Consider the following 27,843-nt stretch of genomic DNA (forward strand, 5'->3'; position numbering starts at 1 on the left):
GCTTATACTTTGAAAAATTATATTTTTATCACTATTATTTTGCGCTACTATTACAATTTTTAATATATCAATTATCAGTAAAAAAAATAAATTAAAATTGTTTTTATGTTATATTCCTTGTTTCTATTTTACAATCATTCCTTGTTCGTTCTCTATGCTTAGTTTATATTTGAAATATTTTACCTTCATTGCAATTATTTAGGATCGTCATTATTATAGTTTTGATATACATTAATAAACAACTAGATTTCTATTAACCTAAAAGTGGCATTACGGCTCTCTTAAACTTCAAAACGCTTTATTTTGGCATAAGTCATGCATAGAGTTAGGCATCTGTGCCGTTCCAGATGCTAACTAAGATTTGCAGAACGTCTCTAGAAATGAAAGACCGAGTCCAAACCTTACTTTAAAACTTCTATTGCTGGATTAATTTGAAAATAAGGCTCGTTTTGAGTTTTTAATCAGGACGTTTAGAGGATTATAAGTGACTTAAAAACACATATACACGATATTTATGTTTTTTTTACTATTATATAGGATTAAATAAATCGGATTTCGTCAGACTGGTATATTCTACTATCATATTTTAAAGTATTCTACTTTCAACACTTGATAGAGACTTGTGGCTTCATCATTAGGTTTATAAAATAGACAGTAATTTAATAGCAATATCTGATCGTCAGCAATATTGCTCTTCAACCCATTATCTTAATAATTTACACATACCTCACATAAATAAAATCAGATAGGGTACAAAACCCAAAAGATAGGGAGCGAGATTACACAAGGCATTGGCTTCAAATATAGGATGCTTGCATCCCTATTCAACCTCCTCTCTTCATAGGCTTAATAGCTTTTTCAGTCGTTCAAGCTTTGTAACTTCTACTTCCATTCGTCGTTCTTCTTCAAGTACTTTGGTTGTTTTTCTAAGATTTGGTGAAAGCTTGTATGTTCCAATGAAACCACTAAACACAAAAATTTGCTATTAGTATTTTTGTAAAGATAAAAAGTTTTTTATACAGAACAGACCTAAGACAACAATTAGAGACATGAAATAGGGAAATGTGCCAAAATTTGATCCAGGGAAATTACAAAAGGTAGATAAACTACAAAGCACTAAACATTAGGGAGCGCAGTATCAATAACGGACTTTACTAAGCTTTAAGCCACGTTTAATACATTGTATCAGATTAACGACGCTTCTTGACTACTAAGGTCCCTGCGTCGGCCCTGCAGTGCATTCCTGCAGCATGATTCGATCTCTGGGTCCCGTATTACCAAGCTAAGGTCAAACCCACTGCGCCACCACAGGACACCACGTTTAATACATTTTGTCTCCCGTTAGTATTTGAAGTTCGTACAGGGATATCAATTCAAGAATGGGGATACCGAGAATGACATTATAATTGAATAAGCCATCATTTAATACCCCATTTCTACCCTAGATAGGGTAAGAAGGGGTAAAAATACAGTCTGTGGTATTATAATAAAATAACAAATAATTAAAAAATATATATAATGGAAAGGTCAATTGGGAGGATTCCATGCCTGGGAAGCCTAAAAATGACGTCACAATTGGAAAGCTCCATTATTTAGTACTCATCTTGGCCCTAGGTGAGGACAGAGGGGATGAACAATCAAAACCTTAATTTGTGCAGTATTTGGTAGATCGAAAGGTAGTTTCCTATTAATTCAAGTTCGGGGAGACCAAAAATTATTTCGGAATTGGTAAAATGCTATCACTTAGTACCACATTTTTACCAAAGCATGATCAGAAGGGGATGAAAAAATCAAAATCTTAATTTGTGCAGCATTTGGTATATTAAAAGATCGCTTCCTATTTATTCAAGTCTGGGGAGACCAAAATAAACACCATAATTGAAAAAATCCATCACCTAGTACCCTATTTCCACCTAGGTGAGGCCAGACGTAGAAAGAACCCCATTTGTGCTATTATACTAGCCTAATAGGTAATTGGAAAAAAAAACATATAATTGAAAGGTCATTTAATATTAATTCAAGTCTGGGGAGACTAAAAATGACACTGAAATTTGAAGATTCTTTGAAAGGGCCTTTGTTGGATTGAAAGGCCCTTTCCCATTAATTCAAGTCTGGACAGACCAAAAATGATATCAGAATTAAAAAATTCTGAACATTATTTAGTACCCCATTTCTATCCTAAGCGAGATCAGAGGTGGTGAAAACACCTTTTTAGCTATTTGCCTACTTTTAGCTTTAATGGTGCTTCATTATAATTTGACAAACGTGGACTTATAATATTATAATACTTATTAATATAAGTATATTATACTATAATTTAATATAGGTATAATATAAGTATTTGATATAAGTATAACATAATATAAGTATTAATATAATCCTTGTATATAATAATTATTAATATGTACTAATATTGGGCCTCTCTATAAGTATCAACCTGACTTTCAAGGTGTGTAGGGGGGGGGGTGATTTTACTGGGTCTAGGCGTCCTCCTGGAAAATTCTCTTCTCCGACGGAAAACTTTCCTTCTCCCCAGCGGAAAATGCCACCGCGGAAAAGTCCCTCCGGATAATTCTACCCCAGTAGAGCGCTTGAGGTACATCCCGGATACATTGAATATGGGCCATACGAAGACATAGTACAGGGAGATGCAGGGGCATACTAACACATTGCATAAGGAGATAGGGAATATACAGGCACAATAAATGGAGAAATAGAAGATATATCGACACATTTCATGGTGAGATAGGCAATACAACATGTTTTCATGCTTAGAAACAACAGTTCTTGGAAAGAGAAAGCTCCTGGCGTAAAAGTGGAATGTCAAAGAAAACTCTTTGACATTCCAAGATTTTAAGACGGCTTCCCGAGTCACTCAATTTCAGGCACTTTTGGTCCACAAGTGCTATTCGTTTTCTTTTAATAGTCATTAGCTTTCTCTTTTTTTTTTTTTTTTTACAAATTAGTACACTCCTGTAACACCACAATTACAAAAATCTTCATTTTATTATAATTTGAGAAACTTATCTTCTTCTTTTACCTTTCCAGACCCGCAGGGGCCCTCCATCATGACTTTGGGGACCACAGAACAAGTACTCTCTGTCTTTAACATTTAAAGACCTACATGGACCCCCAACACTCTGTTTCATGCACTTTTGGACCAAAAATACTATTCTTTTTTTTACTAGCCATTAGACTTGTTTTTTTTTTGGAAAAAAACATGTTTTTTTTTTACAAATTCGTACACTTCTGCCAAAAATCCTTATTTTACTATTTTTTCGAACAACTCATGTCCTTCTTTGACCTTTCCAGGCCTAGAGGGTCCTCTACCATGACTTTTGGACCTACAGCAGGCCTCTCCTTAGCACTTAGTTTCAGGCACTTTTGGACCGCAAGTCCTATTCATTTTTTCTTTTAGAAATTCTATGCTCACAAACCGATCTGTGCTTGATGAAGGGAATTTCGGAGATAAAAAAATGCAGCCCCCCTCCCGGAAGCGAATTCCTCCCATACCCTGATTTACACAAAAAAACTTCTGTGTAATTTTTCTAGATTTCATTTTTTTTTAACAAAAATACAAGGGGGAAGGTAATTTTCAAACTCTAAGTGTCAATTTTTCCCATCCGAATGGTATCCTTGGTAAGTTTCAATTAATATAAGATTTCTACCACAATGCTGCAAAGAACTGTTCATATTTTCTGGAAATATCTTAATCAAACAATGGTCAACGAGCAAGATAATAATTCAAAAAAAAGTCAAATACTTTAAATTTAAAATACTGTTGCTATTTCAAATGTAAGGAAAATTTCCAGGGGGATTTTCCTTAAAGGAGAATTTCCGCAGGAATGGGGGAAAATTTGTCTGCCGAATTTATTCAATTAACAACATATTTTTTTGTTATTTTTGTTTTAAAAAGTAAAGAGACAACCCAAAGCGCACTTTTGGGTACCATGTGTCACTTTATGATTGCCTTATAAAGTCAAAATTTATAAGGAGTAATTAATTATAAAATGAATTTATAAATGTGCGCATAATTAGCTCTCTGTGATGTCCATTTGTCCGACCCAACCTTTCCATTTTATAAATGTCACCCAAATTATTTTTTATTGTACCATGTGGCATTTTATGACGGCTTCATCGATTCAAGGCACATACGGAACAAAAAAATATAAGATTTATAATTACGAGTCCTCGAACAGCTCTTTATGATGTTTCATTGCCTCAATAGCGGTGAAAAAAAAAATATGAGAGGACATGTCACTGCTGCCTATGTAAAAAAAACGTAATGTTTTCTTGCTGTTCAATGAGGGAGGTTGCTATTTTCTTGCCTAAGGTTTCAACAATGGTAATTTAAAGGATGTACTTTTGATTCGTCAATGCGTCATTTTCAAATAACATGCAGCTGACTGACGCGATGCGGATGGCTGTTAGAATATTGCGTAGTTCAAGGTTTTGTCTTCTCTAATCGGCACAGGAGTTGAAGGGAGTGGAAATGGGATATGCACTTTAATATCAAGGAGGCACACTCGTGCCTCTATAAAGAGGCGACACACGACAATGTTAAGCGATCTTCGGTTCCAGTGGTCGCAGACGGATGGGGAGGGATGCATTTCGTAGCCCGAGCTCCAACTAAGAAACCTGCAAAATTTCATCCCCCTCCAACTTTTTCTTCATGGGGAAAATCTGGCCGAAAGTTTCGACCTGTCAACCCAAGCCCCCCTTTAACGTTGTTCGATCGGGCTGAAATTCACAAGTTAAGGTCCCCTAGGGCCCAGGAGCTTATCCGCGAAATTTCAGCTTGATCCGATAACTCCTTCCCTGTTTTCCAGAAACCACGCATAGCCACTTAAAATTCATTTACTTTTTTTTCCTAGACGCCTACAGGTCACATCCGACATCGGATCTGGGTGTACGAAGACTCATTCGATGCGGAATTCTCCGAGTAAGTGCCCATGAAAGTTTCGTAGGAAAATCTTAACCCCCCGAAAGTTTTGACCCTCCAACCCCCCCCCCCCCCCCACCCCTTTTAACGTTGTCCGATCGGGCTGAAATTCACAAGTTAAGGTCCCCTACGGCCCAGGAGCTTATCCGCGAAATTTCAGCTTGATCCGATGACTCCTTCCCTGTTTTCCAGAAACCATCCATTAGCTATTTAATTAACGGATTTCTCTCCATAAGAGCCCATGTTAATTTAAAATTTTTAAAAGCTATTGAGAAGTTATATTTACACACATGCAAGTTATTAGCTCAGTTGGTAGAGCGTGAGACTTTTAATCCCTGGGTCAAGGGTTCAAGTCCCTTACGGGCGGTTTTTTTTCACAACATCAAAAAAATTTTGATAACACCTGGACAGCTTATCATTTGAGAGACGAGGAGTACAGGAATTATTAAATTACATCCACCATGGATTGTAGAAAAACGTACAGAAATAATATGAAAAAAACTTCGTTTTCTTAAAGAGTTAAAGAGGCTGCGTCCCAAAGTCGAACCTTAAAACGTACAGGAATTAGAAGAGGCAGTTGGGGGGCCGCCGCCCCCCAAACCCCCAGCTTTTAAAGACTCTTTTGTACAGGTTTTTTGTTTTTTTGCTAACCCCCAGCTCTTGGCTTCGGAAAGGCCCTCTTTTAATTAACAAAAAATTGAAACGAATGAATAATGGAATAACTTCGAAAAATGTTAAACACAAGAGGACAGGAGAACCATTGCGCCGAAACTAGTAATTAGTAACAATGAAGTCCCCCCCCCAAAAAAAAACCTGTACAAAAGAGTCTTTAAAAGCTGGGGGTTTGGGGGGCGGCAGCCCCCCAACTGCCTCTTCTAATTCCTGTACGTTTTAAGGTTCGACTTTGGGACGCAGCCTCTTTAACTCTTTAAGAAAACGAAGTTTTTTTCATATTATTAACGACAAAGAAACGCACCCTATTAAACTCACCATCACTCATCCAAAAGTGTTAGTGTACTACTGTCGTCGGTACGAATTCATTGCTGACAACCTGACAGTAAAAGCTGACTTCACTCCTCAATTTATGGTTTTTAATGCATATTAATGCACGTACTACGTATTTATGTATTTTGTAATGTTTTAATTTAATCGAGTAACGGCTTCGCTAAATAGTAACTTTTCTTTGTTATCACTTGAAGAAAAATGTCCTATTGAAGACTTGGGGAAGGAACGTAATCTTTACTTTTTAATTGCTTGGTACCCCCTCCCCTTCAGGTGATCGGGACAGCTGGGAAGCTACGTATTATGTAAATTACTTATTCAGAATTAGCACGTCCTTAGGCTCAGTGATTTAAGATGGCCAAACTTACGGTTCCTTAACCAGTTCCATAAAAACCAGCTTTGTCCAGCTCTCAACTTTAATGTGTTTTATGACATTATTAAAAATATATTTTGCATCAATTTTATTTAGTTCTAACAGGCTAATAAAACCAACAAAGGGTACAGCTCCTTACTATCTTTCTTTGGCTGAGAACTAACTTTATAAAGCAACGGAAAGAAGAACAAGAAGAAAAAGCTATTGAAAAAGGATTTGATTCCCATCTTTGTCTTCTTATAGCAACACAATAACAGAGAGTGAAGACGATCTTAACAGTGAAAGCAGCTCAACTTGTGCTTTTCAAGATTTTTCTAAGACCCTTTTCCCCAGAGGTGGTTTTAGAGAACAGAAGTTTGGGGATACTCGTCTGGGGCGTGGAAATTTTAAGTGTGCAAATTTGAAATTAATAATCTAAAATTTACAATCATTTTGCAGTTTTTGAATGTTTATCTTTATTAAAACAAAACAGAGGTCGTAATTCGTAGTAAGTTACTTACTAACTGTAATACTTGTATAATAATATTTAATAATTACTTTAAGTACAAGCAAATTGAAGTGGCCAGAACCACCACTGCTTTCCCCTGAAGGATAGCCAATACCCATAGACTATGCAGATGTGGGCCTCCTATTACCCCACCCCCCAATAAAGGTGCAAGAGCTGTACCCCTGTCTACAGGGGCCCTCCACCATGACTTTCAGTGTCCCTCCACTATTAAGTTTGAATCACAGAACAAGTCTTCTCTTTCTTTGACATTTCAAGATCTATAGAGGACTCCCTCATATCTCTATTTCAGGCAGTTTTTGACCGTAAATCCTTCCTTTTTTTTTACAAAATCGTACACTCCCATAGCACCATAATGATAAAAAAAAACATTTTTTTGTACTACTCATGTCTTTCTTTGATCTTTCCTGACCTACAGAAGGACTCCGCCATGACTTTTGTATTGAATGTACTCAGATTTTGTGGCTTTTTTGGGGGGAAGTGATACTTCTAGGGTTTTAGGGATAGACCGTGCTTTCAATTTTCTTCAATATAAGGTTTTTTCGTACCCCATTAATTTTTAGTTTTAAAGGGGACATATTTTTCATTTATAGTATTGCCAAGGCCAATGTCCCTCTTGGACCCCTTAATATCCTGTTGAATCTTATAACCATGCCAGGTGGCACCCAAAACTGGCTTTTTTGGTCGAATCTAATATCGATGCGTTCCTTATATCATTGGTAAATAACAGCCTAACGACTATAATTTCATATTAAGACTTGTAATGCATAAACTATGCCCTTACTTAATTAATCCATTCAAATAATTCTTATTGTTCTCTGCCAAACCTTTTAAACCTGAGAGGGGTTTCTAACCAATATGTCATCAGCTTATTACAGGGAAAGTGCAAAAGACAAAAACTATGAAATGAAGCCTTTCTTTCACCGTGGGTGAAAGAAAGGAAAGTAAGTTATATGCTAAAAAAAATTATCTTTTTGAAAAAATTAAACATGATTTGTTTGAAAAAATGAAACTTATTTTTTTTGAAAAAAATAAAAATTGATTCTTTAAAAAAAATAAAATGCCCATTTTAGCGCCAGAGCAGCATTGCGCTAGAGGTCCATCACCCCACAGCAGCCGTCCACTCCTGACATTCCGTACTGACCCCTGCTCCACCCCCGTAATGCCTGTTCTATTGGCGTGTCGCCCCATAGCGCCACCTGGCACAGTACAATTCTGGCGCTAAAGTGCGCTTTTTATTCATATTTTCTGAAGAATCATTTTTTTTTAAATAGAGTTTCATTTTTTGTTTTTGTTTTTTTCAAAAATATAATTTCATTTTTTTATTTTTTTCACAAAATAGAGTTTCATTTTTTTAAAAGTCAAGTTTCATCAAGTTTGAGTTTTTCTCAAGAAAAGAGGGGCGTATAAGCCTCCGAGGTAGGGCTCTTTTGGGGTTCAGGTGCCCACACCTTACCTGTCTTTCTTTTACCCAAGGGGAAAGAAAGGGTTCATTTTATAGTTTTCCTCTTTTGCACTTTTCCTGTAATACGTTTTTGACATATTGGTGGGAAGACCCTCTCAGGTTTGAAAGGGTTAGTGGTAAATAATATTTAAATGGGTGTAGTTTATTTACGTCAAGTCTAAATATGAAATGATAGAGGACGGGGTGTTATTTTCCAATGATATAAGAACCGTAGTGATGTTGGATTTTACCAACAAAAACTTGTTTTGGATGCTACCTAGCATGGTTATAAGATTCAGCAAGATATTGAGGGTTTAAGAGAAAGATTTGCCTTGGTAATTATAGACAGCACAATAGGCAGCGCTGCCTAAGTAAATTGCGATGTGGGCAGAATGTATTATTTATTTATTTTTGGTTTAGACCAGGGCACTTCACATGGAAGGAGTTGTCGTAGAGACTTCAGAAAAGGCTTATTCGATTGCAAATTCAAAGGGCTAGTGAAATTTTGATAGTTGGATGTGATTGGAGGGCAACTAACCCCCAACCCACGTCCACCATTTCCGCAATATATTCGATCAAAATTTTGAGACAGCCATTTTGCTCAATGTACTTGAAAGATCCGAAAATTATGTCTTTGAGGATGACATCCCCCCCCCCCCCCGACAGCCCTCAGGGCAAAGGTTGTAGCTTATGCCTTGTGGGCATTTAAAGTTTATATAGAAAGTGTGGTCGTATAAACTTTGGAGGGGACTCATTGGATTGGTAATCAGAAGTTTTAGTGTTTCTCTCATTTCATTCTCTGAGTCTGTTCGTTCAATATTTCTTTGGCTAGTATATGTGTTATCCCTAACCCATATTTCTTCTTTATTTGCCTGGTACTTGAGGGGTAAATTTGCCTTGGTTCTGGTGTATTTTCATTTAATAAATATTCCCCATTACTTTCTTCAAAAATGATAGCCTTCATATCCTTTTGGTTGTCTCTAATACTACCTTGTGTACTAATTCCTGATTGTGTCCTTGTTCCTCTTTCTAGGTATCTTCTTTTTTTCTTTTGATTTGATGGAGAAAGATGGGAGTGGAGGATCAATTTTGTGTTTATAAATGTTTCAGAGTTTAAATAGTCATTCCCTATTAAATCAAGCATGACGAATCCGAATACGACTTCTGAAATCCCGTTTTCCGTAACAGGGTATTAACTTCCACCTTTAAGGAATGGGGGGAGGGATGGATAAAGTACGCAGACTGTTTAACCGTTTCCTGATATTTAGGATAATTTTATGTCAAATTAAATAAGTTTTTATTGTTTTAAAACTTTCTTATTTTAATTTTGGCTCACCGTCCACGAATAATTAAAACGAAATTTGAATGTTAATCTTACTTGTTTTGGCTACATGGCTTTCTCAAAGTTTTGATCAGACGATTTAAGAAAAAAAGGGCCAGGAGAGGGGGCCTAGTTGCCCTCCAACTTTTAATACTTAACTTTTAATTTTATTTCTAGTCTACTAGAACTTTTAATTACATCTACGAACATTTTCATTAGTAATAAATTTACGTAACTTATAAGTTAATTTACGTAACGAACTTCTATATTCGTGTATGCTTATTACGCATATGAGGGCGTTCGCCCCCTCGTCAATACCTAGCTCTTTACATTAAAGTTTGAATTTTGTTCCAATTCTTTAAGAATGACCCCTGAATTACAAAGGCTGTTTAATTAGAACAAACAGCTCTTTGAAACTACTAAAAATACTTTAGCGTAAGGAAAGAGGCATTGAGAAGGGTAAAAACCCCCTCATATACGTAATAATTTCTGTTTGTTTTAAATTGTAATGTTACTCATTATTTTCAGTGGAAAGAACCTTTTTTTATTTAATTTCTCATTATTTTTTCAAAATTATGCTAGAAAATCCAGAATCCCCTTCATGGAAATTCTCTTCCCCCATGATAAATTCCTCCATGGAAAAATTCTCCCACGTAGCTCGCTCCCCTGACCCCTGACCCCACCACCAGAAAAAATACACCCTGAAAATGTCGGTATACCTTCCAGTTTTCCAGTACTATATGCAAACAATGGGCAAAGTTCATAACCTGTAGCCCTTCCCCTCGGGACTGTGGGGGATTCAGTCATCCTCAAAGAAATAGTCATCAGATTTTTTGACTATGCAGAACAAAATGGCTATCTCAAAGTTTTTATCCCGTGACTTTGGGAAAGAAATGAGCATGGGAGGGGGCTTGGTTGCTTTCCAATTTTTTTGGTCACTTAAAAACGGCACTAGAACCTTTAATTTTCTTTAAAATGAGCCCTCTCGCGATATTCTAGTACTACTGGGTTGATACAATCACCCCTGAAAAAAAAAGAGGAAAAAACATATAAACACGCATCTGTAATCTTTCTTCTGGCAAAAAATGCACAATTCCACATTTTTACAAATAGGAGCTTGAAACCTCTACAGTAGGGTTCTCTGATACGTTAAATTTAGTGGTGTGATTTGTATTAAGATTCTGTCACTTTTAGGGGGTGTTTCCCCTTTTTTCGGAGATAAGGCAAACTTTCTCAGACTCGTTAAATTTTGATGGGTAAGATTAAACGTAATGGACCTTGTATATTTAAAATTAGCATTAAAACCCGGTTCTTTTTATGCATATTTTGGTAACATTCAGTTACTATCGAGCTAAGTCGCTCCTTACTACAGTTCGCTACGACGAACTGTTTGATAAAGTAGTGTAATGCCAAATATGAGATCTAAAGCAGTTTTTTTACTATTTACCTGATTTCTACCTCTGAGGGCACCGTAATATGACGGTCAATAGGTATAATTCCTTGAAAAACTAACTCTTTAATCAAGGTCAAAACTTCAGATTAATCAGTTGTAAAAAGGAACGTTTAGAACTCGGATAAATTAATCACAAAAACATTTGGATTTTAAAGCACAACCGAAACCTAATTCTTCTTCCTTCTCGTCCTTAATATCGTCCTTTTTCCTGTCTTGCTGCAGCGTTAGCACATCATGCCCCTTTACACTCCCCACAGGCAAAGCTGGATGGTAAAACGTTACAACAGCAGCTGTATCTGAGAGACTCGCACCCACTGGTGCACTGGCACCGCACCATCTTCAGGAGATTTTCTGGTGCTGGTGAAGCATCTGTCATAATGTAAAAATACATATTCCATGACGAAAAGAGACGCCAGCCCCACTCTTTGGGCTTTGGTGAATTGGACACGTCTTGCCACTTCCATATTTGCACATATCACCTATAAAAGTGGTACTTCGTAACAGCCAAAGATGGTGGAAGCCCCTCCGCCTGAACGTATTTGAACTTGTAACCCGCATAGTAAATAACCGAACCCGGACAGCCTCCAGGATCTTCTCATTACTTTTCCCTTTGTATATGCAGAACAAAGCTTTCTCTCCAGCTTCGGTGATCTCCTGATGGTTGGATTATGGTGTGATGAAGATCTTACAAGTATTGTTAAAAATACCATCTTTAAGTGACAAGGAAAATACTGCTTGCGTCCCGACGTCAGGAAGTCTAGATGTTGCGTTGCAGCAAAAAATTGCGTGGTGAACGAGTAGCTTTTTAGAACTTGACGTCCTAAGTTCACGAGCCTTTCAGTCAGTTTGTCGGTGAAGCGTTGTTTAGTTTTGGGACTTCACAAAAATTCCTCCTTACTTTTGGTGATCTTCATGTTAGGAGACATATCTTATGCATAATAGTCGTTGAAGGCGCACTACATAATTACGGAAGGCACTAGATATAGCAATTTTCTTTAAAATGAGCCCTTAAACAGTTCATTGTGATTTTCCGAGTCCTGCGGTGGCGCAGTGGGTTTGACCTTAGCTTGGTAACACGGGACCCAGAGATCGAATCTTCCTGCAGCAATGCACTGCAGGGCCGACGCAGGGACCTTAGTAGTTAAGAAGCGTCGTTAATCTGATACAATACAATTATGATTTTCGAGTCCCCTACTAGCAGCGGAAAGTTATGGTCACGTCACGCCAAAAACAAGCAGCTACTCCTTCCATAATGATTGATGACCAGCCAGTTGAAACGGTTGACCAATTCGTCTACCTGGGCAGTCTCCTCACAGCGGACAATTGTCACACCTCCGACATCAAACGCCGCCTAGCTCTTGCTAGCTCCAGTTTTAAAAGGCTCACAAATATCTGGAAATACCGAAACCTGTCGAACCAGCTGAAAGTTCAACTTTTCAACAGCCTGATTGTGCCAATTGCTATATATGGGTGTGAGACCTGGACCTTGAAGATCGAAAATGAGCGCCACCTACTTGCATTCGAGATGAGATGTCTCCGTCGCATCGCAAGAATCACCTACACTGAACATGTGACCAATGAGGAGGTGCGAAGACGGCTGAAGTCCCCCGACACAATCCTAAATAAAATCAAACGACAACCACTGCGATGGCTCGGGCATGTCAAGAGAATGGACCACGACCGTCTACCAAAAATCTCCCTCGAAGGAACCATAGACGGATCTCGACCGCTAGGGTATTATAATAACTGGTGAAATACCGTACTACTCAGAAACAGGAGCGCTTAAACTCGCAAGAATTTTTCAGCATGAATTCCAACAGACACTAACATATCATAGAAATAGCAAAGATGAAAGCTTACCTTTCTTCTCCCACTATAATTAAAGGCTGATATTTATTGAATGCAATTCGGGTAAGCTTTGGTCTGTCCCGAGGAGCAAGTCTCTGAACGCATATTGGCTCAAACTTTTTGACCGAAAGATCAAAAACATACACCTTCCCAGCAGAGCTGATTGTTGCAAGTGTAGTACTAGAAAAGGGAGACCACGCAACATCTGTTAGAGGGTCTGCCAACTTGAAGACTAGCAGAGGATTGCTGTTAAAAAAGAAAATTAAACAAACAATCATCCATAATAGATAGATGGTTCAAGTAAGAACTATACAAGTCGATTATCAGTCTATTCTTTATTTCTAAAATTACAAATCTACGTACACAAAATTGCGGCTAATATGCGTACTATTATAAAATACAAAACCCTAATGAAATCTAATATTTTACAGCAAATTTTGGAAATGAGCGAAATAAATGGCCAGAGTTCCAAAATCAAAAAAATAATCAGTCATATATTTGCTAAAGTCTAGAATTTGGCATTGAGCATGTTGTCGTACATACTTGCTCGCGTGCACACTTGTTTGGTAGTGGTTTCCCAAACTAAGTCTGCGTTTCGAAGAAGAAATTGTCAAGTGAGAAAAATCCTCACTTGAAACTGACTTAGGAATGGTAAATATTATGTTGAATATCCTTAATAAAACAAGTTCGTAGTGAAAAGAAATCTATAAGAATTTCGGAACATAGTCAGAAGCCCCACAAGTATGATTAAAGTCTGATATAGAATAGATATAGAACGAATGATGTATTACCTTGAAATTTTACCTATGATGAGCAAATAATATAAGCATACTAGCTGTTGGTGGGTACAAACACCCCAACACCTAGTTGGTGGGGGCGCTTCGCGCCCCCCCAAGCCCCCCCGCGCGCGTAAGTCGTTACGCGCCATATTAGTTACGCGCCATTGTAGTTGTGTCCCTATGTCCCACCTGTGAATATAGATATATATATATATATATATATATATATATATATATATATATATATATATATATATATATATATATATATATATATATATGTTTTTAACTACGTAAAACTTGCGAATATACAACATTCTTTGCTGTCCCATTGTCTGTGCATATAAATAGATTGTCAGGTTTACCGACTCTTGAACATGCAACATATAATGGTCCATGGGAAGACAATCTGTATTCAGATCTATACCTCATGATTCTAATGATTGCCCTTGAGCTTTGTTGATGGTGATTGCTAATCGACCATTCCCTGAGTCGCCATCGTCATTTATATATCCCCCTGTGCACCCCGGCGTCCCCTTTGTAGTTATGTCCCTGTGTCCCGGTCGTCATTTATATTCCCTGTGTCCCGGTCGTCATTTGTGTCCCGGTGTTCCAGTCTGTGATTTCTCTTTGAGTGTCCCGGGCGTCATTTATATTCCTTGTGTCCCGGTGTCCCGGTCGTCATTTATATCCCCCTGTGCCCCCCGGCGTCCCCATTGTAGTTGTGTCCCTGTGTCCCGGTCGTCATTTATATTCCCTGTGTCCCGGTCGTCATTTGTATCCCGGTGTCCCGGTCTGTATATACATTCGTTTTTTAGTTTTGTTTTTCTCCTTTATTTTTTTCCTTTTTTCTTTTTTTTCTTTTTTAGTTTATTTAGATTTTTAGATTTTTTAGTTTTTTTATTAGTTTTTAGTTTTTTTGTAGTTTTTACCATTTTTTTAGTTTTTTTAGTTTTTTTTTTACTTATGTCCTGGTCGTCATTTATACTCCCTGTGTCCCGGTCGTCATTTGTGTCTCGGTGCTTTGTTAATTGCTAATTTATATTATATTTATATTTATATTTTTTATATTTATTAATATTTGTTTAGTTTTCTTTTTCTCTTATTTTTCAGTTTTTTCCTTTTTTTTAGTTTTTTCTTTTTTAGTTTTTAGTTTTTTTTTTTTTTTTTACCTTTTTTTAGTTTTTTTAGTTTTTTTAGTTTTTTAGCTTTTTTAGTTTTTTATTAGTTTTTATTTTTTTTGTAGTTTTTGCCTTTTTTTATTTTTTTCAGTTTTTTTTTAGTTATTAGATTTTTACCTTTTTTTTAGTTTTTTTTAGTTTTTTAGCTTTTTTAGTTTTTTTTTCTTTTTAGTTTTTTTTGTAGTTTTTACCTTTTTTAGTTTTTTTCTTCTTTTGTATTAGTGTGAAATAATTCAGACGTCATATGCGGACAAACATGACGTCACCTGATCCACAGATCCACACACAGACAACTTATTTTTATATATATAGATATTTAAATGATCTGATAAAAGTCTCAAACATAATAAATTGCTACTGGTTCAGAATTTTATAACTAGCTATTCCAAAGCATTAATGCATTATAAAAGTATTAATGCAGTTCAGACAGTGTGACATCATGTTTGGGCAAACATCATAGCAGCATGACATTCTTGACGTCAGTTTTGTAATTTATTTTTTCATAAGTGACATGGGAGATAATTTTGCAAGCCCTCCCTCTGCATTATTTTGCTGATGACAGCACGGCACCTGAATTCATCCCAAAACATGAAACCTCAGACAAAGCCTCCTTGCCCCTACAAACAAATCTTTTGGAAGCTGAAAAGTGGTCCGACATCTGGATTGTCACTTTCAATGTATAAAAAACGAAAGAGCTGACGATCTTCCGATCAAAAGTACCATGTATATAGCCTACCCCAACTTCATTTTCTTGAACAAAACTCTAAGGAAAGTCAACGAGAATCGTCTCCTCGGAATCCACTTCTACAAAGATCTCTTTTGGAAAATCCGCCTCGACCAGGTGAGACCCACTTGTACAAGAAATCTGGAAACACGAAAACAGCTGTTTTCGTTTTAAAACAGCCGTTTAAACAGCTGTTTTCGAACACTTATAAGTTAAAGAAAATATTGTAAATGATAAGTTTTGGCTTATTATCACAAAGTTTATAATAGCTTCAGTTATTCAAGCCTTAAAGTTTATCATTTAGCAATTGGGCTTTCCCAGCGTTTGGACATTTTTCGGGGTGCTGATTTCACGTGAAATAATCGGCGATCAAGAATGCCTGTTCGCTCGACACACTAGTAGTAAGTAACAATTTTGAGAAAATGTAGTACTATTGCAGCATTTTTTCCGCAAATAAGAACAGTTTCTCTAATAAAGTGGCGAAAAACTGTCTATGCTAACAAACATCGTCGTCCTTTTTTATTATAATTATTTTCTTCCATTTTCCCGTTCCTTTTTTTCCAAAATTGCGCTTTTACGTTCATACAGCATCTCCTCAAAATTCCTGGAAATGTATACTTGCATCGATAATGTGAATGCATCATGCAATCAATGCATAATTGCATTGATAAATGCATAAGACATTTCGAAAATAAAATAGTTTTCGTCATCAAATTACGCAATTGGCTCAAAGTCTTTGGTATTTAAGGATAGTCAGTGGTTGCTTTGAGAGGGGGAAGTCTCCCTTCCAGACCAAGCTTTCCGTTCCCCTCATCCTGATGCTAGGAAGCCATCTTAAGCAAAAGTATGAAAGAAGAAAAATGCACGGAAAAATGATATTTCTTATTGCTAATGAAAAAATTTGAATAGTGCCATTTTCGTTTTCAATGCTGTAATAACTGGAAAATAGAATATTTGCAATATATTCGCTTTCAGTGAAATGCCGATGACGCAGTAGGCTTTAAATTTTTACAGTTAGGGAAGGAGCGAAAATCTAAACTCCTGTTTGTAATAAAACTAAATTAGTCGTAAGCGGTCTTGGGAATAAATAAAATTAAACTAAATATATGCTATATAATGATGTCAGTCGCTAAAAGCCCATCAGTTCAAAATTATATTTTACTTTATTTTCAATGTTGTAATAAGAACTTAAGAAAATATCTATATATATGAAAATGTAGTGTCCGTCCGTCCGTTTGTCTGTTACACTATCTTTACCGTTACACTTTATTACCGTTATTATCGTTACACGAGTTCAAAAAATTGAGGCTCTTTTTAAATTTTATTAAATTGCTTAAAATGTAAAAAACTGGTGATTGCTCAAATATTTCAATATATTTTGACAGTGGATTAAAGCGATTCGAAAATCTTAAAACAGTAAACCAAAAGTTTGATGTTTAGTTATTTATATATATAAAAATGTATTGTCTGTCCGTTACACTATCTTTACCGTTACACCGTTACACGTTATTACCGTTGTTACCGTTACACGAGGTTAAAAAATTGACTCTTTTTAAATTTTATTAAGTTGCCTAAAATGTAAAAAACTGGTGATTGCACAAATATTTCAATATATTTTGACAATTGATTAAAGCAATTCGAAAACCTTAAAACGGAAAACCAAAAGTTTGGAGTTTAGTAGAAATTGATGAAGTTTAGAATGCTTGCTGCTCAAAGAAAATTTGTCAAAGCGTCAATTAACATCAAAAAGAAATTATTATTAAATTGCTTAAAATGTAAAAAAAATGGTGATTGCTATTTCTATATATATTGACAATGGATTAAAGCAATTCGAAAACCTTAAAACAGAAAACTAAACCAATTTACGTCATCAATTCGATCCAAAAATGACAGCGTTGTCGGGACCCAGAACAGAAGGGACAATGAGAATCCATATATAGAAGCTTCCCGCGTGCCATGCTGGGGTTCGGGGGAACCGGTGGCAAAGCCGCCGGGACCCAGCACTGTCTGTGGTTAGAACAGGAGGGACAATGAGAATCCATATATAGAAGCTTGCCGCGTGCCATGATGGGGCCCGGCGGCGAAGCCGCCGGGACCCAGCTAGTTTATAATATATTTTGAGAATTCCTCAGAGTAATTTTGATTTGAAGTTGAGAAAACAATAATCAAGGTGAGGATTAAGTTCAGACAAGCATTATTGGACCCAAAGCTCTTATTTCTCTATATTATTTCCAAATTGGTTTCCACGTGTTAATAATTTTGTACTTTTATTGATATCTAACAACTCTTGCTAAGCACGCTGAATCTGTTAACCTGTTAATTCAAGGCTATAAATAGAGCTGACACACTTGTAGCAGCCTTCATATAAGTGTTCAGGGAAATAATGGTCAACGATGGGGATCCCTCCAATCACTTTCTACTATTAAAAAGGGTACTAGCCCTTTCAATTTCCAACCGAATGAGCTTTCTTCGAATATTCTATTCCTTCTATACGAAGTGCCCTAGTCTACACACACAAAAAAAATAAATAGTATATTGTAAACACATCGATCTTTAATTAGGCAGCGGGATTGCGCTATCAATGATTATCGACTCTGGATGCGTTTCAATGAATCAGGAGTACCCAGGCCAAAATAAGTAAGGGTAGTTCCCTTGTGATACCCTCTATTTAAGGAAATAATATGGCAGATGAAGGTCAGGGAACCTGGAATCTTTCAGTGACAAATCCCTAAAAAGAAATTTTTAACGACATTTACGCAAGGTTTTTTTTTGCAACAATTAATTTTTTAAAACTTTGTCCACAAATCATGTTTTTTAAGGAATATAAAGAGCTTCATAAAAACAAAAATGAGCAGAAATAAAGTCAACTAAACTTCAAAGCCAAAACCATGAAGTCTGATAAAAAAAAACAACATAAAGATATAAATATTTTCTCATGAAAAAGATTCAGAAATTAAGTTGAAAAGCTCTTTCTACAGAACAAGTTTTTGAAAGAAGAGTAAGAAACTCCATTAAATCATAAATGAGTTGAAATAAATTAATTTCTTAGGCGTAAAACTACCATAAAATCACCATCAATAACCAAATTAAACCCAAAATCAACAGAAATTACAATAATTAACCGAATCAAACTCAAACCGACAAAAAATTCACTTGATTAGGGCTGACGACCCCCACGGCTTCTTGAGACCAAAACATAATTTGCACTTTACCAAAAACAAAATATGTTTTAAAAGTTATCACTTTTTTGACTTCACTAAATAAAGAAGTATTAAGACTTTAAAGAATAAATATCGGAATAAAACAGTTCGTGGTAACGAACTGTAGTAAGGTGCGACCCGGCTCAATAGTAACCAAAACTCTAAGAAATGGAATTTGGATACAAATAGTTACATCAAAAGAATTACATTTTTACGCTGATTTGAAACATAAGTTTCATCAAGTTTAATTTTACCCATCAAAAGTTATGAGCCTAATGAAATTTGCCTTAGTTTAGAAAACAGGGAGAAACACCCCCTAAAAGTCATAGAATACTAACATAACACCATCGCATTCAGCGTATCAGAGAACCCTATTGTAAAAGTTTCAAGCTCCTTTTTATTTAAGAATTAACGACGCTTCTTGACTACTAAGGTCCCTGCGTCGGCCCTGCAGTGCATTCCTGCAGCGTGATTCGATCTCTGGGGGTCCCGTATTACCAAGCTAAGGTCAAATCCACTGCACCACCACAGGACAGTTTCAAGCTCCTATCTACAAAATGTGGAACTTCGTATTTTTTGCCAGAAGACCGATTACGGGTGCGTATTTTTTTCTCCAGGGGTCATCGTATCGACCAAGTGGTCAAGTTGAAAAGCTCTTACCAAGTTTCAAGCTCCTATCTACAAAAATATGGATAGATCACGGATGCGTATTTATTTTGTTTTGTTTTTTTTGTTATTTTGTTTGTTTTTTTCTTTCCCCCAGGGGTGATCGTTTCGACCCAGTGGTCCTAGAATGCCGTGAGACGGCTCATTCCAACGGGAATTAAAAGCTCTATTGCCCTTTTTGAGTGACCAAAAAAATGAAGGGCACATAGGTCACCCCCCTCGCTCACCAATTATAGCGGGAGTTTCATTAGCACTTTACTAAAAGCAAAATATATTTTAAGTGATTTCAAAACCTAATAAAAAAAATGATGTTTTGTCAAATAAAACTTAAGTCCGTACACAGATATTTACAAAAATAAAAACATACAAATAAAAACAAAACCCACCATTTACAAATAAAACCACAGATCATTCTTAGTTTGAACAGAAAAGACGCGATCTTTAGCAAGATTTATAAATGCTTTTGCTATAAAACCTTAGTAAAAGAAATAAGCCCTTAAACATTTCTCTATCATGATTCAGTAACTTGCTAGCTACGGAGGAAAAAAAATTATTTCCATGAAGAATAACGTGGTTTCAGCCACATTCCTTGTTTTTCAAGCCAATGGATTTCCTAGTTGTTCAGGTCAAGGGACTGAATGTTTCCTTTATACGGGGATTCGGTCAAGACGGTTCCAATCGTGTACTTTATATTTTGATATGAAACCGTTTTTAGGGTTTTCGTACTTTTTTGGTTATTATGAGACATGTTCGTTTTTTACTAGGCTGCAACGAACATCCATCAAGAAATTTCACAGGAACTAGTAAAAAACGAACTAAGGTTTCATCGCTGTCAATTAAGACAAACTCTAAAGTATATTAATGTTATTTTCTGTTAGGAATCTCAGTTGATTTTCTTTCATGTGCTACAACCTACAGCTTCCTCTCCAGAGAATGGCCAAGCTCTTGCTTCTTACACTTTTGCGCCATTTATGGCTAAAACTTAGGATTGTGACGTCATTTATCATCTTGTATGCAAAATACAGTTTTTTGCCAAAAAAAGCGATTTTAATTTTAATTTTATGTTGTGTTAGTTACAAAATAAAGCAGATGCAGCAATTTTCTTTAGACATGAGCCCTTAAACAGCTCCCTATGATGTCCCAGTGATTTCCCTTGTTGTTCAAGCCGATTCTAAAGATGTACTTTGTGTTTTGACCCTTGCACCGTATTAAGCAGGCTTCAGGATATTTCTTGTTGCTATGGTCCATGGTTTGTTCTTTGCTAGGGTGAGGTCCATCGGCCACCCAAATGTAACTATATGGATGTTCTTAGGGTTTTCCAACCTTTTGGTTCTTACAATAACACATATATTACCGTATTGTTGCAGCTATGACCCTCAGTTCATTTGAGAAAGAAAAAAAGTGAAAAAATGCTAAATCCTGAATTAATGAAAGATTAAAAAGGCTCTATTTTGAGCCCCAATTTCTCAGAAAAATTATGAGAGCTGAGCATGTTCATTTAGTTTTGGAATTTTGCATCTTTACTATGGTAAAGAAGAAGAGAATAGAAACAAAACAACATACTACACCTTTGGTTGTTATCCCAAATTTTTAAAGAGGAATCATAGGAAGTTGTTGCGAAAAAATTGATATGAAATGGATTCCACTGTAGGCTTGTAATTGGAAGATGGTGCGCTGAGTAGGTTTTCGAAGGTGTTACATCAGACTCAAGGCTTAGGAAATATACAAGTCCTTCGGTTGTTCCAACTATTATCAAGTTTGAGTCACGCGGATGAACAGACACACAACTACAGCAACCTACATATATGAATAAATATCAATATTGTGGAACTGGGTGGATTTCCGTCACAATTTGTAACAACATTAAGATGGCATTCAACATCGTTTAAAATATTCGCAAGCACGTAAACAGGGGTTTTTAGGTCTGTGCTCCCTCTCTTCCCCATATCTCAAGACTAAAAAAATCTCTTCGTTTTCCCTATAATTCATCCATGTTATCGAGTTTTCTAAGATATGCCCTACCCCTTCAAAAAAGTCTCGCTGAAGCCGATACCTATTTGCGTGCCAAATTTGAGCCTATAAGACACACTACAAGCTATGAAAAACAAAACCTGTAATACCCTGTGAAATGAAAACCTTTGCCAAATGTTTATTTTACCAAATAAGTGTTTATAATTCAGTAGGATTATTTTCTACCATGGGATTGTAAAACCTAAGCATAGTCTTTTTTATTAAATTCACAGAAAGAAAATAAATAGCAGGTGCAATACACTTTTTTTATTTTTGAAAATTTTTTATAGGCCCCACCCCGATAAAATAAAACAACAATACAAAACAAATAAAACTGTAGAGTGGTTTCCGATATGTAAGTGAATTTTTGTTTGGTTTTCAATTCCTCAGGATTAATTGCGGATCAACTTAAATATATACGTGTTCAAATATTTGACACAGGGAAACTACATGAAAATTTACTGTTATTTTCAGCCACTTTTAAGTTAAAACTGAAATCGAGCAAAAAAAAGAAAGTAAAATTTAAATTCAGGAAAATTAGCTGAAATAGTATCTTTCCCTTGGATCAAAATCTTTGTATCGAAACATTTCATTGTCTCAAAACATCTGTCTCGACATTCCAGTGGTCAAACTTGTGCTCGGATTACGTTTATTTTTTAATGCGTCAAAAACCAGTGCATTTTTTCAAATAGATTTCAACTCTTTTTAACTAGGTTTTAACTTGTTTTATTTCAATCCGTACATTATGAAAAAAAAGAAGAAAAATAGCAAAACACATAAACATTAGAGTTCAGCCCACAAATAATTATTAAAAGATTTTCGGAACATACTTTAAAAGTTCTTTGCCCCATTTCTTCCATTTCTAATTTGCAGTAGGTGTGTAATTCAGGATATGTTACAGAACTTGAATAGCATTAATGGCTATTGTTTATTCATAATTATATTCATTCCAACAATGTATAGCAGAAATGTATGGGTAATCTGCATTAACACAGGTCCAGAACAGATTGTAATGTTAGCTTGTTTTATGTATTAATAAAGAAACATAGAGAAGTTCTTTTTCAGCTGAAAGTAAGGGGCAGCCTTAAAACTAAAAGAACCAAAAATTATTCCGTACATGAGGGGAGCTGCTTCTTCCTCAAATCTCGTTATTTATACCAAAGTCGTTAAGATCTTCTCATTCAAATTCAATTCAGATTCAACGGCTCATTCAAATTCAACGGCTTTTGTCTCTGAACAGTTCTTTCTTAAGGATCGGTGACAAAAAGTTATACTTTAGTATAAAGAGCGAGGGTTGAGGAAGAAGTAGCTCACCCCTCATATATGGTATAGTTTTTGTTTTTTCTAAGTTTTGACTTTGCTCCTTACTTTCAATTGAAAAAAACTATTTTTTATTTAATTTCCCGCCGTTCTTCAGATCATCATAAGAAATACTCTCCCCCCCCCATTTATAAAATTTATCCTGAACTATTTTCATGGAAACTTTCCTCTTCAGGGAAAATTTTCCCTATGTAAAATTTCTCCTCCCCTCCACCTAAAAAAACCCTATGTTGCCCAGTAGCAAATCTTCTAAATATATAAAAATAAGTTGTCTGTGGATCTGTGGATCTGTGGATCTGTGGATCAGGTGACGTCATGTTTGTCCGCATATGACGTCTGAATTATTTCACACTAATACAAAAGAAGAAAAAAACTAAAAAAGGTAAAAACTACAAAAAAAAACTAAAAAGAAAAAAAACTAAAGAAGCTAAAAAACTAAAAAAACTAAAAAAAGGTAAAAATCTAATAACTAAAAAAAAACTGAAAAAAAAAAGGCAAAAACTACAAAAAAAAATAAAAACTAATAAAAAAACTAAAAAAGCTAAAAAACTAAAAAAACTAAAAAAAAATAAAAAAAAGGTAAAAAACTAAAAAAAACTAAAAACTAAAAAAGAAAAAAACTAAAAAAAAGGAAAAAACTGAAAAATAAAAGAGAAAAAGAAAACTAAAAAAATATGAATAAATATATATAAAAATAAGTTGTTTGTGGGTTATGTCTGTCTGTCTGTCTGTCGAGTGACGTCGTGTTTGTCCGCATATGACGTCTGAATTATTTCACACTAATACAAAAGAAGAAAAAAAACTAAAAAAGGTAAAAACTACAAAAAAACTAAAAAGAAAAAAAACTAAAAAAGCTAAAAAACTAAAAAAGACTAAAAAAAGGTAAAAAACTAAAAACTAAAAAAAACTGAAAAAACTAAAAAAAGGCAAAAACTAAAAAAAAACTAAAAACTAATAAAAAAAACTAAAAAAGCTAAAAAACTAAAAAAACTAAAAAAACTAAAAAAAGGTAAAAAACAAAAAAAAAACTAAAAACTAAAAAAGAAAAAACTAAAAAAAAGGAAAAACTGAAAAATAAGAGAAAAAGAAAACTAAAAAAATATTAATAAATATAAAAAATATAAATATAAATATAATATAAATTAGCAATCAACAAAGCACCGAGACACAAATGACGACCGGGACACAGGGAGTATAAATGACGACCAGGACATAAGTAAAAAAAAAAAACTAAAAAAACTAAAAAAAATGGTAAAAACTACAAAAAAACTAAAAACTAATAAAAAAACTAAAAAATCTAAAAATCTAAATAAACTAAAAAAGAAAAAAAAAGAAAAAAGGAAAAAAATAAAGGAGAAAAACAAAACTAAAAAACGAATGTATATACAGACCGGGACACCGGGATACAAATGACGACCGGGACACAGGGAATATAAATGACGACCGGGACACAGGGACACAACTACAATGGGGACGCCGGGGGGCACAGGGGGATATAAATGACGACCGGGAGACAAGGAATATAAATGACGCCCGGGACACTCAAAGAGAAATCACAGACTGGAACACCGGGACACAAATGACGACCGGGACACAGGGAATATAAATGACGACCGGGACACAGGGACATAACTACAAAGGGGACGCCGGGGTGCACAGGGGGATATATAAATGACGATGGCGACTCAGGGAATGGTCGATTAGCAATCACCATCAACAAAGCTCAAGGGCAATCATTAGAATCATGAGGTATAGATCTGAATACGGATTGTTTTCCCATGGACCATTATATGTTGCATGTTCAAGAGTCGGTAAACCTGACAATCTATTTATATGCACAGACAATGGGACAGCAAAGAATGTTGTATATTCGCAAGTTTTACGTAGTTAAAAACATATATATATATATATATATATATATATATATATATATATATATATATATATATATATATATATATATATATATATATATCTATATTCACAGGTGGTACATAGGGACACAACTACAATGGCGCGTAACTAATATGGCGCGTAACGACTTACGCGCGCGGGGGGGCTTGGGGGGGGGGGCGCGAAGCGCCCCCACCAACTAGGTGTTGGGGTGGCGCGAAGCGCCACCCCAACAGCTAGTGCTATATAAAAACAACGGGCAAATTTTGTAACTAACGTCCCTTTTCCCAGGGTATCTGGAGGGGGGAGTCATGCCATTCCCGAATACATAGTTTGGACCTTTCAACTACACTGAATCAGATGACTATGTTAAAATGTTTACGAAATGTCTTTGGGAGAAATGGGGGCGTGAGAAGGGGTATTTTGTCACCCTATCGTTTTGGTAGCTTAAAAGGACACTAGAACTTCAGAGTTTCGTTCGAACGACCCCTCTCCCCATTTTCTAGGACAATTGGTTCGATAGGATCACCTTGGGGAAAAATAAATAAAACACATCTGTGTTTTTTTATCTCGTAAAAAGTACAAAATTTTAGATACGAGCTTGAAAACTCTCAAGGAGGGTTTTTTGATATGTTGTATCTGACAGTGTAGTTTCGATTCAGATCATCGCACTCCTTGGGGATGTTTTCCCCACCCCATTTAAAAAGAACACGGAAATATTCTCAGGTTCGTAGATTTTGATGAGTAATATATTTGGAATCAGCATAAAACGACAATTCTTTTGATGTGTCTATTGTTCTCAAAATTCCTTTTTATAGAGTTCAGTTATTACTGAGCCATGTGGCTCCTTAAATATATCTCGTTATCACGATCTTTTGATCATTGGCATTTTAGAGGCTAAATATGATGTTTTGTGCCATTTTAGCCAAAAACTATTAACAAATGGTTAAAAGCAATTCGTGATATCTGAGTTCAGAAACACACCCTATTTGTATGTATTACTGACGAAATCTGGTAAAACTCAAGGCTTAAAATGCACTTTCAGAGAAAGATTAAAATTCGAAATGTTACCGAAAACACTTAGGGTATTTACCTTAAGGTAAATAGGGAAGTTAAACAGGGGCTTCAATGTGTATGGGTGGAGGAGAGGTACAGGGGGAGGGGGATTCGCCCCCAATATTTGATACTCATTGAAAAATGCTTTTTTTGGTATTTTCACTGAAATGGATGAAAGTGTTCCCCAGAATTTAAATACTAAATTCTCCACCCCTCATACATTTGTGAAATTGAAGCCAGTGTTGTCAAACAAAGGTGCCGCATCTTTTCGAGCTTACATTCCATGCTATCAAGAACTTACAAACATTGAACGAGTTGCAAATTTGCTAACTGCATAAAAAATTGTATAAAATTGCATCTTTACTAAAAAACAACCAAGAAAATAAATTGCAAAATAGTTTTTATCTAAATGAGCTGAAGAATAGAAAAAAATATATTTTTTTTAATACGGTAAAATCTAATACACTTTTGCAAGAACAACCACAAAAAACATTCTCATTTAAATCAGAATGATCCCTGTAACAGAGGTAGATGTATTTTGTATTCCAGAAATTATTCTAATACCCTTTACTGTTTACAAATCTAGGCCCTGTCTTTCATGAAGGAATTCGTCTTTCAGGAATTCGTGTTCATGAATGAAGAAACAGGACGGAGCAGCGGTCATGCGGAAAATTTTTAGTTGGAAAAAAAAAGGTCAATAATATGGTTTTTCCAGCCCAAGCAACTCTCTTGACATGCAATCATTAGTTCCATTGAGTCTGAATTTCTAATTAAACAAAACAAAGAATCGATTTTTGCAAGGGAGCATTTTGAATTTCTCAAATTTATTTTCGCCGCATAGAACTATTTAGCGATAGTTGAGATGAACTAGTTGAAATAAATTAGCAGATATACACAAAACTAAATTTCAATTTGAATCATCTATCTACCAGCCAAATATGGATTCTTATTATGTATTATTCAATGCTAGCCATATCGTTTTTCAAAATTAATTAAGAAAGATTATTGCGAACTTTGTTACACTTCATTTATTGTTGAAGTGACTGCAGGCCTATATAATAGGCCAAAGAAAAAAAAAATTGGTATACAAGTTTTTTCAGAAACATACTTTAAACAACGTGATCATGAAAGAAATAGCTAGATATTATAGCAAGACAAAAGAGAAATTAAATTTTACAACAAATTTCCATCCCCAAATTTCGCCGAAAATTTTATTGCTCAAGTTAAAATAGGTATATAAAACTAAAGCTCCAAATTATTTAAAAATAATTGATATTATTTCGGTAGTATTGCAACTCGTATGCCTTACCTTGCATATCCTGACGATTGACCTCATCTGAAATCGGACCGTCAAATGATAGTGTAACCACCAATAACTGGACAAGCTTTTTATTCGAAATGAGCCATAAATGTACAGTACCACTGAAGCTCACAGTCACAAAAGTTGGACACGATTCTATTTTGTCGGCCACCCATTTTATCTAAAACGAACTGTAAATATACTACTACTGTCTAAGTAGTTTTCTTTATTTTAATAAAATCATTATAATCTATTAGGACTTAAATAGTTAAAATGATGGTTTTTTCTTCTCGAAACTGAAACGATTAAATTTTTCATTGGAGGCAAGGGTAATAATTAATGATCGGACTTTAGCCTTTGCAATTACCACATGTCTAGTATGTATTTTATTTAGCACTGCAATTAATTTAAATTTATTTTAGTTTTGTATTTTTCTTTCCAACCCTAAAGAAAAGACGCATGGAGATCATTTAAATAATACAATAGTGGAGATTAAGTAAATTCTCTGATGTTTGATTAATACTAACCTCATGTTCACAAACTAAAATTTTTCTTTCTGGACTCACAATGTAGCATACACAAAAAAGGCAATAAAACACAAATTCAAAGTTTTAAATATCGAATCTGTAAAAACGGAAAAGAAAAAACAATATTAAATAAAGGAGAAAGAAGTAAATATTGTAATAAGTTTACATTCTGTATATAAGTGAAGTAAAATATAAATTTTTTGTAGGAGAAATCTTGCTGTTCACGTTAAAATTACTTTTTCTAGAATTCCCATTTTCTAATCACCATGTAGCCACTTTTACAAAATTAAAACAGGCAT

The 27,843-nt window shown here is 35.2% G+C and overlaps 1 protein-coding gene across 2 annotated transcripts in view; it reads right to left on the reverse strand.

Moving 5' to 3' along the window:
- Positions 1-311: 311 nt before the first annotated feature.
- LOC136038053 (dynein axonemal intermediate chain 1-like) overlaps positions 312-27,843 on the reverse strand; it is a 63,735-nt gene continuing 36,203 nt past the window's right edge. For both annotated transcript variants that reach the window (XM_065721006.1, XM_065721005.1), the window contains exons 9-12: positions 27,027-27,198; positions 21,007-21,235; positions 12,901-13,134; positions 312-965 (exon numbers count right to left, since the gene is read on the reverse strand). In XM_065721006.1, coding sequence (XP_065577078.1) covers positions 839-965; positions 12,901-13,134; positions 21,007-21,235; positions 27,027-27,198 — 762 coding nt within the window. In that variant the 3' untranslated portion in view covers positions 312-838. The remainder of the gene's footprint in view (positions 966-12,900; positions 13,135-21,006; positions 21,236-27,026; positions 27,199-27,843) is intronic.

Source organism: Artemia franciscana, chromosome 17, assembly GCF_032884065.1.
Source record: "Artemia franciscana chromosome 17, ASM3288406v1, whole genome shotgun sequence".
Taxonomy (NCBI): Eukaryota; Metazoa; Arthropoda; class Branchiopoda; order Anostraca; family Artemiidae; genus Artemia; species Artemia franciscana.